Consider the following 13,499-nt stretch of genomic DNA (forward strand, 5'->3'; position numbering starts at 1 on the left):
CACACACACACACACACACACACACACACACACACACACACACACACTATTGGCGCCCCCTATGAAGGACTCTGTGCATAGCAGATGCCTGGACTCGTGTGCCCTTGAAACTGAGAGTTGATGCACATTAAAACATTGCTGTGTATTAACATGATTACTTCCTTGATAGCGTGTTTAATCACCTGTCAAATGCATCATATTCTGAAATGTATTCAGGCTACTAAGACCTCTACTAAATCCCTCAGCTAAAGCGAAGGGTTGTAGTTTTTTTATTGTTCTTTTTCTTATTTTATTCAAAATCAATTTTGAAAATGCCGTTCTACTGCTCTGCACTTGCTCGGATGGTTTTACAGGAATAACGGAGTCGAGGCAATTCATCGGCAGACCGCGAGCTCCTCGGGGGTGTGCCTACAGTCCCCGGGCTCTATATATTGAGATGTTTTGTCCGGTGGCGTTATGTGAATTAGAGAGCACCGCAGCGGGACAGCTCTGCTTCCTCACTTTGACACCATCTCCGTGCACGCTCCCCAGACGCCGCAATGGACTCCCGTTTTCGCGCACTTTGCATGACTTTTCTCCTGGCGTCGTTCACGCGGAGGTCAGGTGCGCTCGGCCCGGTCATCAGATGCGAGCCGTGCGACGTGGGCGCGCGGCTTCTGTGCAAGCCTCTGCCCCGGGACTGCGCCGAGAGGGTCCGCGAGCCGGGTTGCGGCTGCTGCATGACTTGCGCGCAGAGCTTCGGCCAGCCGTGCGGCGTGTACTCCGGCAGATGCGGCTCCGGGCTCACGTGTCAGCATCAGCCCGGTGAGACGAGACCTCTGCAGGCGCTGCTGGAGGGACGCGGGATCTGTGCAAACGGCTCTAACAAACGCCTCTCCGTCAGACCGACTCCTCCGGTCAACGAGCTGCCAGGTAACTGTTGCGCGTGCACCTTTTTTCCCAATATGTTTTTATTCACCTCCAAGAACGGTTTTAAAAATGAGTTGCATGCAACGTGAAATCGCTGTGCAGACTTTGTGTTATTTGTTTCCCTCGTTGAATCTGCGAGCTTCTAAATGCCAAAGGAAGATGTGATGAGAAGAGAGTATGGTTGGTTTTACAAGTGTTAATCAACTCTCAGTTCCATCGCATACAATGAGAGCAGACATCCAGCTCAAAGCCACATCCACTCAGTGAGTTCCCTTCATTCATGCAAAGAGAAGCTGGAGGATGAGACGGGTTGAAGCATTAGAGGAGGAAAGATTGTTTGAGCCTATTAGTAAGAATTTGATGGTGCAAGAGAGGAGAGGTGCAACTCAATATCAGGAAGTTGTTTCCTTTTTTGTTGTTGTTTAAAGTCAGTGTGAAGACCTGAGCCTCCCTGAATCAGATTAAATGTTGATTTGAAAGGTGATAATGTAACTGTTTATCTCGGGTTCTTAAAGGAGAGGGACTGAGACTACAGCTAGTCGAGGTTTAACACTTTTGGAATCAAGTGGTGGTGGTTGTTTTGTATATTTGTGTTCGTTTTTTCCAACCGATTGAACGATGTGACACATGTCTCGATCACCGTATGAAATCCCTCCCTCAAATGGAAGATTGTGTACCGTTTTTGCGATTTAACACGTGTTGTTCTCCAACTTTAGCAGAGAATATTGAGACTTCCTACGAGGAGCGAAATTCCACCGGGTCGGGCCTCCAGACCTCGTACAGCACCCACAGGCCCACGGAACCCCCGAGACCTCCGCTTCACCCTTTTTTCCCCTCTGCCAAGTCAGAGGTCCTCTGGCGGGAGCAGCAGAAGAGAACCCAGAGCTTTAAAATGGAGGAGCTCCCGGGACCCCTCATCACAGACCAGCAAAACTTCTCTCTGGAGACCAAACAGGAGCCAGAGTATGTAAGTACCACAACCAGCTTTTTTTTTCTTCTTTTTTCCCCTCTCTTCAGAGCACACTGGAGGAATGTTTTTCTCCTCTTCCTCTGTGTTTTGGTGTTTTTCTCCCATTGCGGGTGATGAAATGTTTTTGGGTCGCGGTGCCGGTGGTTGGCAGCAGAACGGCGTGGCAGCGAGCGGGTACGACGGCCCTGCGGCTGACCTGGGTCAGGCGGTTGTTTGGCCACAAGGCGTCCGCGTGCCGGGTGTACTGGGAGCCAGCGGATGATGGATTGGCCTGTGTGAGTGCCTGTTGGGAAGCCCTGCTGCTATTTTGATCTTCTCTCTGGCCAGAGAAGTGAGCACACACACCAGTAATGGGCTTTGACTGGCTGCTTTGATTAGTGACTGGAGTACTTGGACTTGAGGACAAGCCCTTTGGCTCCCTCTTTGAGCTCGTCCAAATTTCACTTTCTTCCCCCATCCTTGTGTGAAGTGTTAAGCAGCTTTGGCAAACTCTTAAGCCGCCGCAGTTCGGTCGGATGAATTGATTTCTCGTGCGTCACCTCTTTCATATCGCTCCAGCCATTGTTTAGGTATTACGCCGGAGCAGTGTGTGACACAGCCTGAGTCAGATTTGTTAACATCCTTATCCCCCCCCCCCACACCCCCACCACCCACCCACCCCTTACAAAAACAAAGAATGCATGTCCAAACCACACTGCAAAATGAAATGTTAGCTCGTGCTAATGGCATCAGCCGCACAAGTTCGGAGCTGGAGATGTTGAAGTGTCACTGCTTATGTGTTCCCTCATCTGCAGGGTCCCTGTCGGAGAGAGATCGAGAGCATTCTCAGCAGCCTCAAGATTACAGACATTGTCAACCCCAGAGGTTTCCGCATACCAAACTGTGACAAGAAGGGCTTCTATAAGAAAAAACAGGTAAGAAAGCACATTCACAGGACCATCATTTGATATTGACTGTATACGCTGAAATACAGGTTCGTGCATTGATTTCCCGAGAGGCTACACATCATTTGAACATCTACCTGATAAACACTGTTTACAACTGTGAGAGGCCGTGAGAAGGAAACCCACATTTCCTTTTTTTACATGCTGCATTAATAAAGATCCAATGCTGTAGTCGAGTGACTCAAGCTTTCGGGCTCCTGCAGCCCAATTACAGATGTGTATAGCTGTCTTCCTGCATTCATTGGTAGTCATTAGAGCCTCATCATTGCACCACCACACCAGTGAGGTAGACCCGAGCCACTGGCTCTGGAGACAGGAGCCACAGGGGCCAAACCCCAGCGGGGTTGACGGCTGGGACGATGGCCGTTTAACGGGAACCCTCCCAGGGAGACAGACGTCAAGGTGGCCGCCGGCACCCGACGTGCTCCCCCCATAATTGCTGGACTTTTGAGAAGCGCGCACAGAAATAGAGCCGCAGCTATCCCCACGCTCACGTGGTTCAACCCACGATCGGCTTGTAATAAATGAGTGGTTCTGACGCATTCATATGGAGCCACTTAGGGCTCCCGGCGCCCCTGCATCGCCGCCGAGGCAGCCCTTCTTATAACATAGCAGTCCCTCCTGCTTAATGGAAGTGTTCGCCTCGGCCTGCAATCATCTCATAACCAGCCTCACAACGCCGGGCTCATTGTCTTTGTTTATGTAGAACGGAACTCAGCGCACCGCCGCTGAGCCCCCGAGGGGCTGAAGGGTGTGGCAGACATTTAACGTTGGTCAGTTTAATTTGGACGTTTGCATGATTTGAAGCAAGAACGTCCCTTATTACAGCTCTTAATAACAGTAAATGTCAGGACAGATGTTATGCGGGAAGCAGATGCACGTTTTTCCCCCAGTAATCTGCAAATTTAAATTTTGATTTCTGTGGTATTTTTACCATGCAATTTGTGATGCGTTCATCTCGCAACTACAGTTTTACCTCCCTCCCCGTACTTCCTATGCAACAGTGATCTGAGTCCTCTCAGTCGAACCCCGCCGACATATTGAACTACATTCGGACGCCTTCCCTCCCGATCGGCTACGACTCCTCTGTGGAGCGGCAACGCCGTTGCTTGAGCCCTCAAAAAGAATGGCTGCATGTTTTACTAGAGTGGAGGTTGACCTTTAGTCAAATTGGCAGTAAAATAACAGCCCTTGGGTAGCTCCACAGACTCTGTAAGTCATTTGTAGTACCCATAATTTGGAGCTGTGGGGTATAATCAGCAACAGATGATTCGCACTGGCCACCAGCTTCTGAAAATAGATCTTGGTTCCCAGTTGTTCACAAACGGGACTAAGCAAATATTTTACCAGGTTTCTGTTTACCTTAAAGGTCTCTCTATATGTGTGTGTAACAGGAGGTAGACCATAAAAAGCAGCTCAAAATACCACAAGGCTGCGTCGGATAACCAAGGCTGCGTCGACTCAGCACAATCTGACCATTAATGCCTCTTAACTATGGCTGTTCTACTTCATCGAGTAAAGTGGCTTCTCATAATGCTGCATATTCAACTGGATTTACACATTTAGCTGCCCCTCGCCTCCACCTCCACCTCCACCCCTCCTCTCCTTATTTCTCCCCCCTCCCTTCACCTTGTCCCTTTCTTTCACTTTCAGTGCCGGCCGTCCAAAGGCAGAAAGCGAGGCTTCTGTTGGTGCGTGGACAAATACGGCCAGCCCTTGCCAGGTTTCGATGGGAAGGAGCGAGGAGACGCCCAGCACTACAACTCTGAGAGCCAATAGCAGCGGGGCCGGCCGGGGGGAGGGAGGGAGGGAGGGTTTGTGAGAGCAAGAAGAATTATAAACAAATGGAGACACTGAGGATATTGGGAGAGAGGTCAAGATATGGCTCAGCCGATACATTGGATGTTTGCTGTTTCCATCTGTTGCCTGTGGGACCTTTTTTTTTTACAAGGCGGAGCAAGGGGAACAGAGGAAGAAGAAGAAAAAGGGCCTCTGTTTCACAGATACTGTACTTTTCTGCGATGGATGGACTCTTCATAAGCTTTTTTGTCTCTGACTCAGCCAGGACAACTTCTGAGAAGAGGATGCGATTCATCTCAGAGGCCGATTATTCAAAAAAAAACAGAGACGTTTGTCACACAACAGTGATGAGAGTGCTCTTCATTTACGCACAATTGAGTGGCATTGCACATGTGTACATGCTTGTCATAATTTGTATGCTCGTGGTTTGTTGTAAAGACGTTGTGTATGTGTGTATGAATATGTCTTTCGGAGTAAGCGTGCAGTGCCTTACTTTTCTATGAATTTCTTCTTTTTTTTCCGGTGGCTTCCTGCCCCTCAGGAAGTTGGACTGGACTGTGCAGCTCAAATACTACAGTGCGTATACTTTATTCAAATTAAAATGATTGATGCTGGATCTGAAGCCACAAGAAGAAGGACATGTCCTTCAGTCTGTACTGTGGTTGTTAATGTTTTGTTGTCACTTTGCATAAGCTGAATTTTTGGGGATAAAGGCCACAAACCGTTGTCTCTGATCTCTGTGTAGCCGGTGATCATCTCCATCACCTGGCTTGGTTTAAGTGAATAAGCTGTTTGCATGTGAAATGCAACCCTCAGACGTCTATTTTTTACTTAATAAAGGCAGTATAAAATTATCCAGCTTTTGCATTTTCATTTTTTTTTGTGTCCTCATCTTGCCCTCTCTCGCTTTGTGTATGAAACAGGAAAAACACATTCAAACACCACCCCATCGTGATTAAATAACATTTTAATGGGACGCACAGCTACAGAATTAGAAGAACACATTGTTACAATAAAACCAATAATTGGATAGCAGCATTTACAAACAATTTTGGTCCACCACACATGAGCTCTCAACAACAGACACAAAAAAAAACAGAATTCACACAAGTGGATCATAATAAATACTTAGAATAGATGCAAGAATAGGCCGAAATAATAAAAAGGCATAGCTGAGAAGAGCCCTCAGAAATCCTCAGCTAAACCTGAGGACCTGCAGAGACTGGTAGAGGTAGACAAATGCAGACCAGCCCATCCCAAACCTCACGCTGGCCGGGATGAGCCCTGATATGTTTGTGCTTGGCCACCGTGCACATACTTGCGGCACTTTAAGTATTTCCCCCAATACCCATTGAGGAAACGCCAATGGAGATACATTCAGACAATGTCAACACGTTGGATGAATGAGCGGCTGTGTCGTTTCGTGCCGTGCACAGCTCCAGTTTTGAATGAATCAAAAAAAAAAAAAGAAAAAAGATCCTGAAGCCTCTGAAATGGGCTTGGCAGAGCTGCGGACTTGTGGTTTTGAGAAATGGAGTTATTTAGTGAGAAACACAAATGTATACAGTGTTGCCCTATTTACAATCGGGAAGAGAGAGGAGAGAGAGAAAAAACGGGCAAACATATAAAAAATCTAAAAATGACAAATGGTTAATGCTAGTGAGAATAAATAAGACTTGATACATACATCATGTAAATAATATGAGAGGAAATTTCCCTCTTCCGAAATAGGAATTTATATTTTGTGCGTTTTTTTAAGAGAAGTCAGTTCATCAGAAAGGTCGATTTACACTTTCCCTTTGTGAAACATGTCTGATTGTTACTAGATGTGCCCGTAAGTGTGTTTGTTATGAAAGTGAGTCCATCCTCTAGCGCGTGACTTCTTGATGACACTCTGAGTCACCCAGCAGGTCGCTCGAGCCCGGGAGCTTCTTCCCGTTCCAGGGAGAGACACACCAGCAGCGAGCGGGCGGTCCGACCAGAGATGACTCACACTGATGGGGGGGAAAACAAAACACATGAATAAATCATCCCGGTTAGCTTTAGGATGAATCTCTTTTTTTTTCCTTAAACAGGTCGAGCGAGTTTGTTTTTTTTCATCCTGGACTCCTCACCTGCTTGGCCTGGTAGTAGCCGCGTTTATCGCAGTTGGGGAGGTAGAACGTTGTGAACTTCTCTCCAAGTTTCTGCTGCGAGCTGGATATCGTGTCCACTGCTGCGTGCAGCTCAATGTGACAGGGGCCCTGTGCGTACCGAGAAAGAAAGACAGACAATGTGAGAACTACGCCCACATGTGAACAAATACACTATGTAGCTACTATGCAAAAAATGAATAAATACATGAATCCCAATTATCTCCACAGCTCCTCGAGAGCTCCCTCTAGTGGAAGGAAGGCAACATTCTCAGCCTCTTGAGTCTGGTTGATGTTTCTTTTCTTTTCTTTTTCTTTTGCTCACCTCTTGTGACAGCGTGTTGGCGATGGCGTTGACCTTGGTCCTGATACTCTCTTGGCCCTCCTCTTGGGGGTCCAAAGGAAGGTTGAGGCCCAACAGGTAGTGCAGAGATCCGTGGTCAGGGACAGCATCCTCTGTTTTAGGAAATAAGTTTGACTTTAATGTTGAATATATTTCTGTTTTGTGTATTTTTTCAAAATATATCTAAATAATTTTAATTATTTTTGTATTTCTTGTGTTGGTTTGAGGTCACTTTGTGGGATTTCCAGATCTTAAAAAAAACACATGAAACTCTTGAGACTACCTTGGCCCAGGTGCTCGGTGCAGACCCCCTGTCCTCTGGTCAGGGCGTGGAGCGGCCTGGCCTCGCCGGGCCTGGGAGTGCATCGGAGGCCCTCTCCGCAGTGGGCCGTGTGAACCCCACAGGACGCTCCTCTCTCCAGAGCGCAGGCCATGCAGCAGCCGCATCCGGGCTCCCGCAGCTCCTGCGCGCAGTCCGCCGGGACGGCGGGACAGGCGTTGAGCGTCTCCTCCGTACAGGCGGCGCAGCGGATGGGCTCCGGCCCCACCACCGGGGACGACCTCACCAAGACGGCCAGAGCTGCCACCGCTGCCACGAGAGTCAGCTTCTCATATAATCCGGGCATCTTCAGATAAATGCGCTCTTCTTCTTAGATTTAGCCTCTGCAATCTGCCTGGTTACTTTTCTTTCTAAACTGATTTCTCCGAACCAGCAGTATTTATACGGACGTCTGGCCTCCAGAGGAGTTAATGATTGACACGCTCGCCGCAGATATAAAATATTTTGACAAAGCAGCTTTAAACGGCGATGACCCTGCCTCACATGCGTAGTTTCCAGGTTCATCAGGTCTGCAGTCAATATTGACTTTGGAACACAAAGTGAAAACAACCCTGTTTTCGTATACGACAAAATTACAGATCTTTGTGTTTTTCCTTTTGAGGTCATGAAAACAACCACATGGATACTGCTGTTTAAAGAAATGCAACAAAGTCGTAATGGATGGCATCCACAATAAGGAATACTGGATAACTAGCTTATAGGCCAGGAGATAATGACTGGTGGTTATGAAAACTGTTGCTGACAGACTCTTATTTCGTGAAGTAATGCTGACCGATTTGTGCTTTGACACTGTTTTCACACTGAAATCCTATTTGTCCCTTTAATCTCTTTTAGTGAAGGTTCCCGTTATCAGGCAGATAAACAAGACCATTCCACTTTCAGCATTGCATAACCCCAACGTTATGGATTGCTCTGCTTTTAATCACAACATGTTTGTCTGAACAAAGATGGTTGTAACTGGTGGCAGCTTGTTAAAACCCCCTTTCGCCACTTCCTGCAGGATGTAAAAGGTTCTGACTCGTGCTCCTCTGCAGGCTGTGTTTTCCATGGTCAGTTTTGATGAGGCTCGTAATGCGTGAAAAGTAGTTTATTCCATGAAAACTAAAATGTATCCATACCACATAATGGGCTATCAAGGACTGACCCTCTGCTGGCAATAAAATACGGTCTACAATATGCGGTCAGAAAAAAATGTTGCTCCACATCCTGCTCCATCGAAGCACTAAACCCACTTAAAGGAGTCAACCCAAAATGATCCATGAGCAGGACCTTAATTATATTGTATGTTCAACATTCTAAAAACACAACATATTGAAACAAACTGTAAACACTATAGCATGGCTCTTACACTGTTTCCTTAGTGTAGTATTTGTCATAGCTGTGTGGCGATTGCCTGATACCTGGACTTACTCTGACGTACTCCACGTGACCCCGAGCTCTACGTTTTGTATTTTATTTTTGTTTTATCTGATATGAAACCCAAAAATGTGCTGAACTACAAAAAAAAAAAAAAAAAGATTCATGAACTGTTATGCTTAACCCAGGAGTGACCAATTAAGTAACAATGATTATAGAAACTCACAGATTTTGTAATAAGTGTCAAACTTTTGTTTTATTGTACTTTTACTTCACCACATGTGAGACGCAAATATTGCACTTTTTGCTACACTGCAAGTTATTAGAAGAATGATGAGCTCATTAAAAGAAAAATGTATAGGTCAAAAAACTCAACAGCGAACAGAGAGAATTACCCTCCTTTGACCAACTTATACATTAAAGTACTGCTTAATGTAAAAATAATCCTGTAATATAACATAGGCCTACTGTGCTCACAAGGGCCATTTGTCTGCATAACACCTTTGATACTGTCACTAAGGTAAACATTTTAATGCAGGATTTAAAATTCTTTTGGTATTCCTTCTTCTACTAAAGTAAAGGATCTGAATACAACCACCACCTGAAAAGAGACTTTGGAAAAACTGGAGTGCGCATTGGAGTGGTGGCATTTCTTATAGTTATCTAGGAAAAGAAACCCCTAAAGAGAGACTTGACTGACGTGCACACAGAATTGCCTTTGGTTTCTTTTTCTTTGTAGTTTCATATCATGAGACAGATAAAATCTGTGTTGCACAAGTTTTCCCGTACAGAATTTCTGACAGGAGACACACATGTCAGAAATTGACATGAAAAAAAGACATTAGAAAAAGAGTTTTGAGAGAAAAACAGTATACAAACACAACAAACAATATTATTTTGACACTGACAGGGAGTCAACACTTCCTGTTTGCCTTATTATTGTAGCTTAGCTGTTTTTTTTGTTCACTGATGACGACAAAGGAACTGTGGCTTGCGCACTTTACTCTCTGGCAGTGCACACCCTCAAAATGGCATTCTAGGCACGACGAGTTTGTTCTACGTTGCAGAGGCCGGACTGGTGGACGCCCCCCCCCACATGTTTCACCTCGGGGACGCCTGCAAAGAGTGTTGCTACTCCACCACCAGTTGGTGAGTTGTTGCCTCTTCAATGTTGACCATCAGGTTCACCAGCCACCGAGGGAACGGCTTCTCCTTGGAAATATTTTTGAGGACATTGGTGAACCAAAAAACTCACGTCGTAATTTGTATTTTTAAAGTTAAAGCATCTTTGCTTGAAGTGAGCACTCACAGCCAGAGACTCCTTCTTCTTCGCTTTACTGTTTCTCTTCTTCTGCACTGGCGGTTCAGCTGTTGTATTTTTTTTCCATTTGGAGACCTTAAAAAAAGAACAAAAAAAACATCTGTTTTTCATTTGAGTTGCCTGATAATTCATTTGAATCGAGCCCCTAGAAAAACAAACTCACCTTTATTTTCAGTTTACCACTAATGGACCTCTTCTCATTTCCCAACCTTGTCTGCTGAGGCGGGGTAGATTCCTCACTTAAACCCACCGTACGAGTGTTCTGATCTGACTCAGAGAACTCGTCCGTTTCCTCACGATTATCGTCGGTGGATTGGATACTATGAAAACTCTCTTGGCTGAGGGAACGAGACATTCGTCGAGGTCTCAGAACCCTCAGCGGAGCATCTTCATCGTCCTCTCTCTCATCTTCTGCCATTGTCTCCTCCTCCTCCTCCTCCTCTCCTTCTCCAGTATCGCTTCCTTTTATTTCATCTTCCCTCTCTGACTCTTCCTGTATGGGCTCCAGACGTGGCCTCTGTTCCCCCATTTCGTTTTTTCTTATTCTTAAAGTACAGGGAAGAATTAATGTAAAAGGTCCATTTAGTGATGAATTTTTGGATTAAAAAAAAATCATTTCACATGTTAAGAGTAGATACAGGGGAAACTTATATGTTGCTGCTGAATGTCTATGTAGCTGGATGACTTGGCTCTTCTGATATTTAAGGCTCCTGCAGTTTCAGGCTGTCGTTAGTTGATTATTGAAATCAGGTGTGGAAGCTTGATTACAGACAGGTGGGCGTGGATGTCCTTTTAGACACAGGAACCAAAGGTTGTATAAAATCAAATATGTGTGTTGCAATACATATCTATTTGAAACCATATATACCATACTGTGTATATATATATATATATATATATTTCTGCACCCCACAAAGTGGGGCATTAACTTGTGAAGTCCACACATGCATGCTTACGCACACCAAAAAAGAAACAACGCCATTTCACGTGGTAAATACTGCAATGTACACATTTGAAATGGTAACTATTTTAAAGACACGGTTAACGACACTTTTTTGACACAAAAAGTTCAGTATATCCGTCACAGTCTCCAGTGAAAACAGTTGTATAATGTGCTCTGTAGCTCTGGAGGGAGATACAAACAAAATAAAAAATTCCTGGAAAAAAACTATGTAATCTGGTACAAATTATTAAAAAAAATACAAATGAATGAATTAACTTGTGTGACCTAGAGAGTTGTTATTTCATCTGAAGAGGCAAACAAATGTGGAACCTTTCTCAGGCGATCATACAATTCGACATGTATGAAACTTAAAGGCACCATATGGAGTTTTTGACTACTAGTGCGATGGAGCAGTACTCAAAATGTGTGAATAAACAGTAGTATGTATCTTTTCTGACGCACCGACCACGCCACTTGGAGTGGATCCATGCCACTTCTTGAGAGCCTCCTTGGAGAAGCGTAACCAAGGTAACCCGTGCCAATCTCAAATGATGATCGTGAGAATGAGGAAGTCTGATTGAACTAATTCAAATAATATTTGATGCTATAGCAAAGCGGAATCTTGAACCTAAATTGAAGCGTGCTTGACGTGACAGAGCTGTCATGAAAGTTGTCGTCACTACAAGCATTGCATTGTGGGATATTTATGCCGCCGTAGCCTCCAGTGTTTGCATACTGTAATATTTCACATATGCAATTCGCGTACTATTGGTTTCACACTAAGGACATACTAAAAAACCTCACATTCTGTTTTAGCGTGCTAAACAGCGTGTTAGCATGGAAGTTTGGACGCAGCCATTGACATTACTACTGACCTTTACACACTATCCCATTATAAATTTACTCAACACGGCTGTAAGACAAACGAGATTTTTTGTGTGTGTGTGTTTTCTTTTTGTTTTGTTTTGGTTTAGTTGTGTGTCTCTTCGTTGTTTCCTGTTATTTATTAATTCAACTGTACACTAGCAAAAGTGTAACAAAGTGCATTGGCCTCTCACGTAAATAATTGTCTTGAAGATGACGAAAGAAACATTGCAATAAAGTAGGTAAACATGATGTGTTTTCGCAAACTGAAGGTGAATATGAGCATAACATTTGTGTGTTTACGAGAAACATCTTTTAAGTCTTCGCCAATCAGTGATTCATGAGTTAATATTAACTTGGGGGGCGACCTCTGGCTCACCTGGTACATGGTGTTCCCCCATGTATGCTGAGTCCTCGACAGCGGCCCGGGGTTTCGTTTCCAGGCTGCGGCCTATTTTTCTGTGTGTCGTCCCCTCTCTTTCTCCCTCCTTCCCTGTCATCCTTCAGCTGCTCTAATAAAGGCAAAAAAAAGCCGAAACATGATCTTTAAAAATACATTACTTGGGTTAAAACTCAGCAGTTTTTGCAAGAAAATTCCTCTGGAGTCAATAACGGCTCCGAACTAACTAAACTCAGAGCATCATCTCTATTTCCCCTAAAATGAGTTCCAAAATACAGAGTTCCTTCAAGGAGACTTCCTTTGAAATGATTATAAAATTGCATATTTATAAAATGAAGCAGTGTCAGAAAATGTCTACTGTTTTCATGCTTGTTGAAATTTTGTTATTGAAGAATATCTCAACCTCATTTACTCATCTTGACCCCTTTTAGCCCTGATGACACAAGGGGGAGTGTTATTTGTGAACCATCAGTCACCAGATTCCCTTCATTGCTTAATGTCAACTTCAGCTTGGAGTCAGGGAACCACGACGGTGACACTTTCTCGAAAGCAAAAGCAAGAACTCCTTCAGAATACATCAACGTTACAATTTTTCTCAAATTTTCAATAACTGATCAGATTTCTTTTAGTATTTCATTCCAAAGCAAAAAATAATTCCAACATCTACTGTACTGGAATTGTTTGAGCAAGCCAGGCGTGTGTTGACTTAACAGTTACACTGTGTGAACCCAAGACAAATTCTACGTCAATGCTGGGAAAACAGTTTTGAATTCCCCCCCCCGCCCCCCACATACACCCCTGCTCCGTGTGTGTGACATGGTGACACTCATCGGGCTCTGGGGTTGTGGGAGTCCACCGTTTGGCATAATAAACCATTGTGTGCTGCATTCTGCCGTGTAGAGTGACAGCTGTTATTCTTAGAGCCTTAAGGTGTGTGAAATTAAGTTTTATAGAGTGCAACTAACGAAGACTGCCTGGAAAAAGTTATATTTGTTGCCCGATGAGCGTTTGAGGTTTGGGGGGGCAAAATGTAAATAGATTGAATCCACATATGGCTCATCCTAAAGATCAACTGAAAGATCTTCATTTCCTCCCTCAACCACAATCCCATACACATACTCGTTTCATATCTTTGGCGGCCCGACTTTCATTGACATTCACAGCCGTACTCGTTTGA

The 13,499-nt window shown here is 44.6% G+C and overlaps 2 protein-coding genes across 2 annotated transcripts; one reads left to right on the plus strand and one right to left on the minus strand.

Annotated features, from left to right (window-relative positions):
* Positions 1 to 167: 167 nt before the first annotated feature.
* On the plus strand, positions 168 to 5,461 carry LOC116401430 (insulin-like growth factor-binding protein 3). Its single transcript, XM_031879814.1, has 4 exons — positions 168 to 912; positions 1,626 to 1,876; positions 2,674 to 2,793; positions 4,477 to 5,461. Exons 1-4 carry the CDS (start codon positions 540 to 542, stop codon positions 4,600 to 4,602), a joined length of 870 nt encoding a protein of 289 aa, XP_031735674.1. The 5' UTR covers positions 168 to 539; the 3' UTR covers positions 4,603 to 5,461.
* A 410-nt stretch (positions 5,462 to 5,871) lies between these two features.
* LOC116401431 (insulin-like growth factor-binding protein 1) lies at positions 5,872 to 7,756 on the minus strand. The gene is made up of 4 exons (XM_031879815.1): positions 7,382 to 7,756; positions 7,081 to 7,211; positions 6,738 to 6,866; positions 5,872 to 6,617 (listed from the first exon to the last, which is right to left on the minus strand). The coding sequence occupies exons 1-4, from the start codon at positions 7,722 to 7,724 to the stop codon at positions 6,492 to 6,494; spliced, it is 729 nt and encodes a 242-aa protein (XP_031735675.1). The 5' UTR covers positions 7,725 to 7,756; the 3' UTR covers positions 5,872 to 6,491.
* Between the last annotated feature and the right edge of the window lie 5,743 nt (positions 7,757 to 13,499).

This window comes from Anarrhichthys ocellatus, unplaced genomic scaffold, assembly GCF_004355925.1.
Source record: "Anarrhichthys ocellatus isolate YVR2014 unplaced genomic scaffold, GSC_Weel_1.0 scaffold441, whole genome shotgun sequence".
In the NCBI taxonomy this organism is placed as follows: Eukaryota; Metazoa; Chordata; class Actinopteri; order Perciformes; family Anarhichadidae; genus Anarrhichthys; species Anarrhichthys ocellatus.

Excerpts from the sequence above, each read along its gene's own strand:
- LOC116401431 (XM_031879815.1), bottom strand. The coding sequence starts at position 7,724 with ATGCCCGGATTATATGAGAAGCTGACTCTCGTGGCAGCGGTGGCAGCT. Across the intron at positions 7,212-7,381 it reads CACCGAGCACCTGGGCCAAG|AGGATGCTGTCCCTGACCAC; the intron begins GTAGTCTCAAGA and ends TTCCTAAAACAG. Across the intron at positions 6,867-7,080 it reads CCAACACGCTGTCACAAGAG|GGCCCCTGTCACATTGAGCT; the intron begins GTGAGCAAAAGA and ends CGGTACGCACAG.
- LOC116401430 (XM_031879814.1), top strand. The coding sequence starts at position 540 with ATGGACTCCCGTTTTCGCGCACTTTGCATGACTTTTCTCCTGGCGTCG. Across the intron at positions 1,877-2,673 it reads CCAAACAGGAGCCAGAGTAT|GGTCCCTGTCGGAGAGAGAT; the intron begins GTAAGTACCACA and ends CCTCATCTGCAG. Across the intron at positions 2,794-4,476 it reads GCTTCTATAAGAAAAAACAG|TGCCGGCCGTCCAAAGGCAG; the intron begins GTAAGAAAGCAC and ends TTTCACTTTCAG.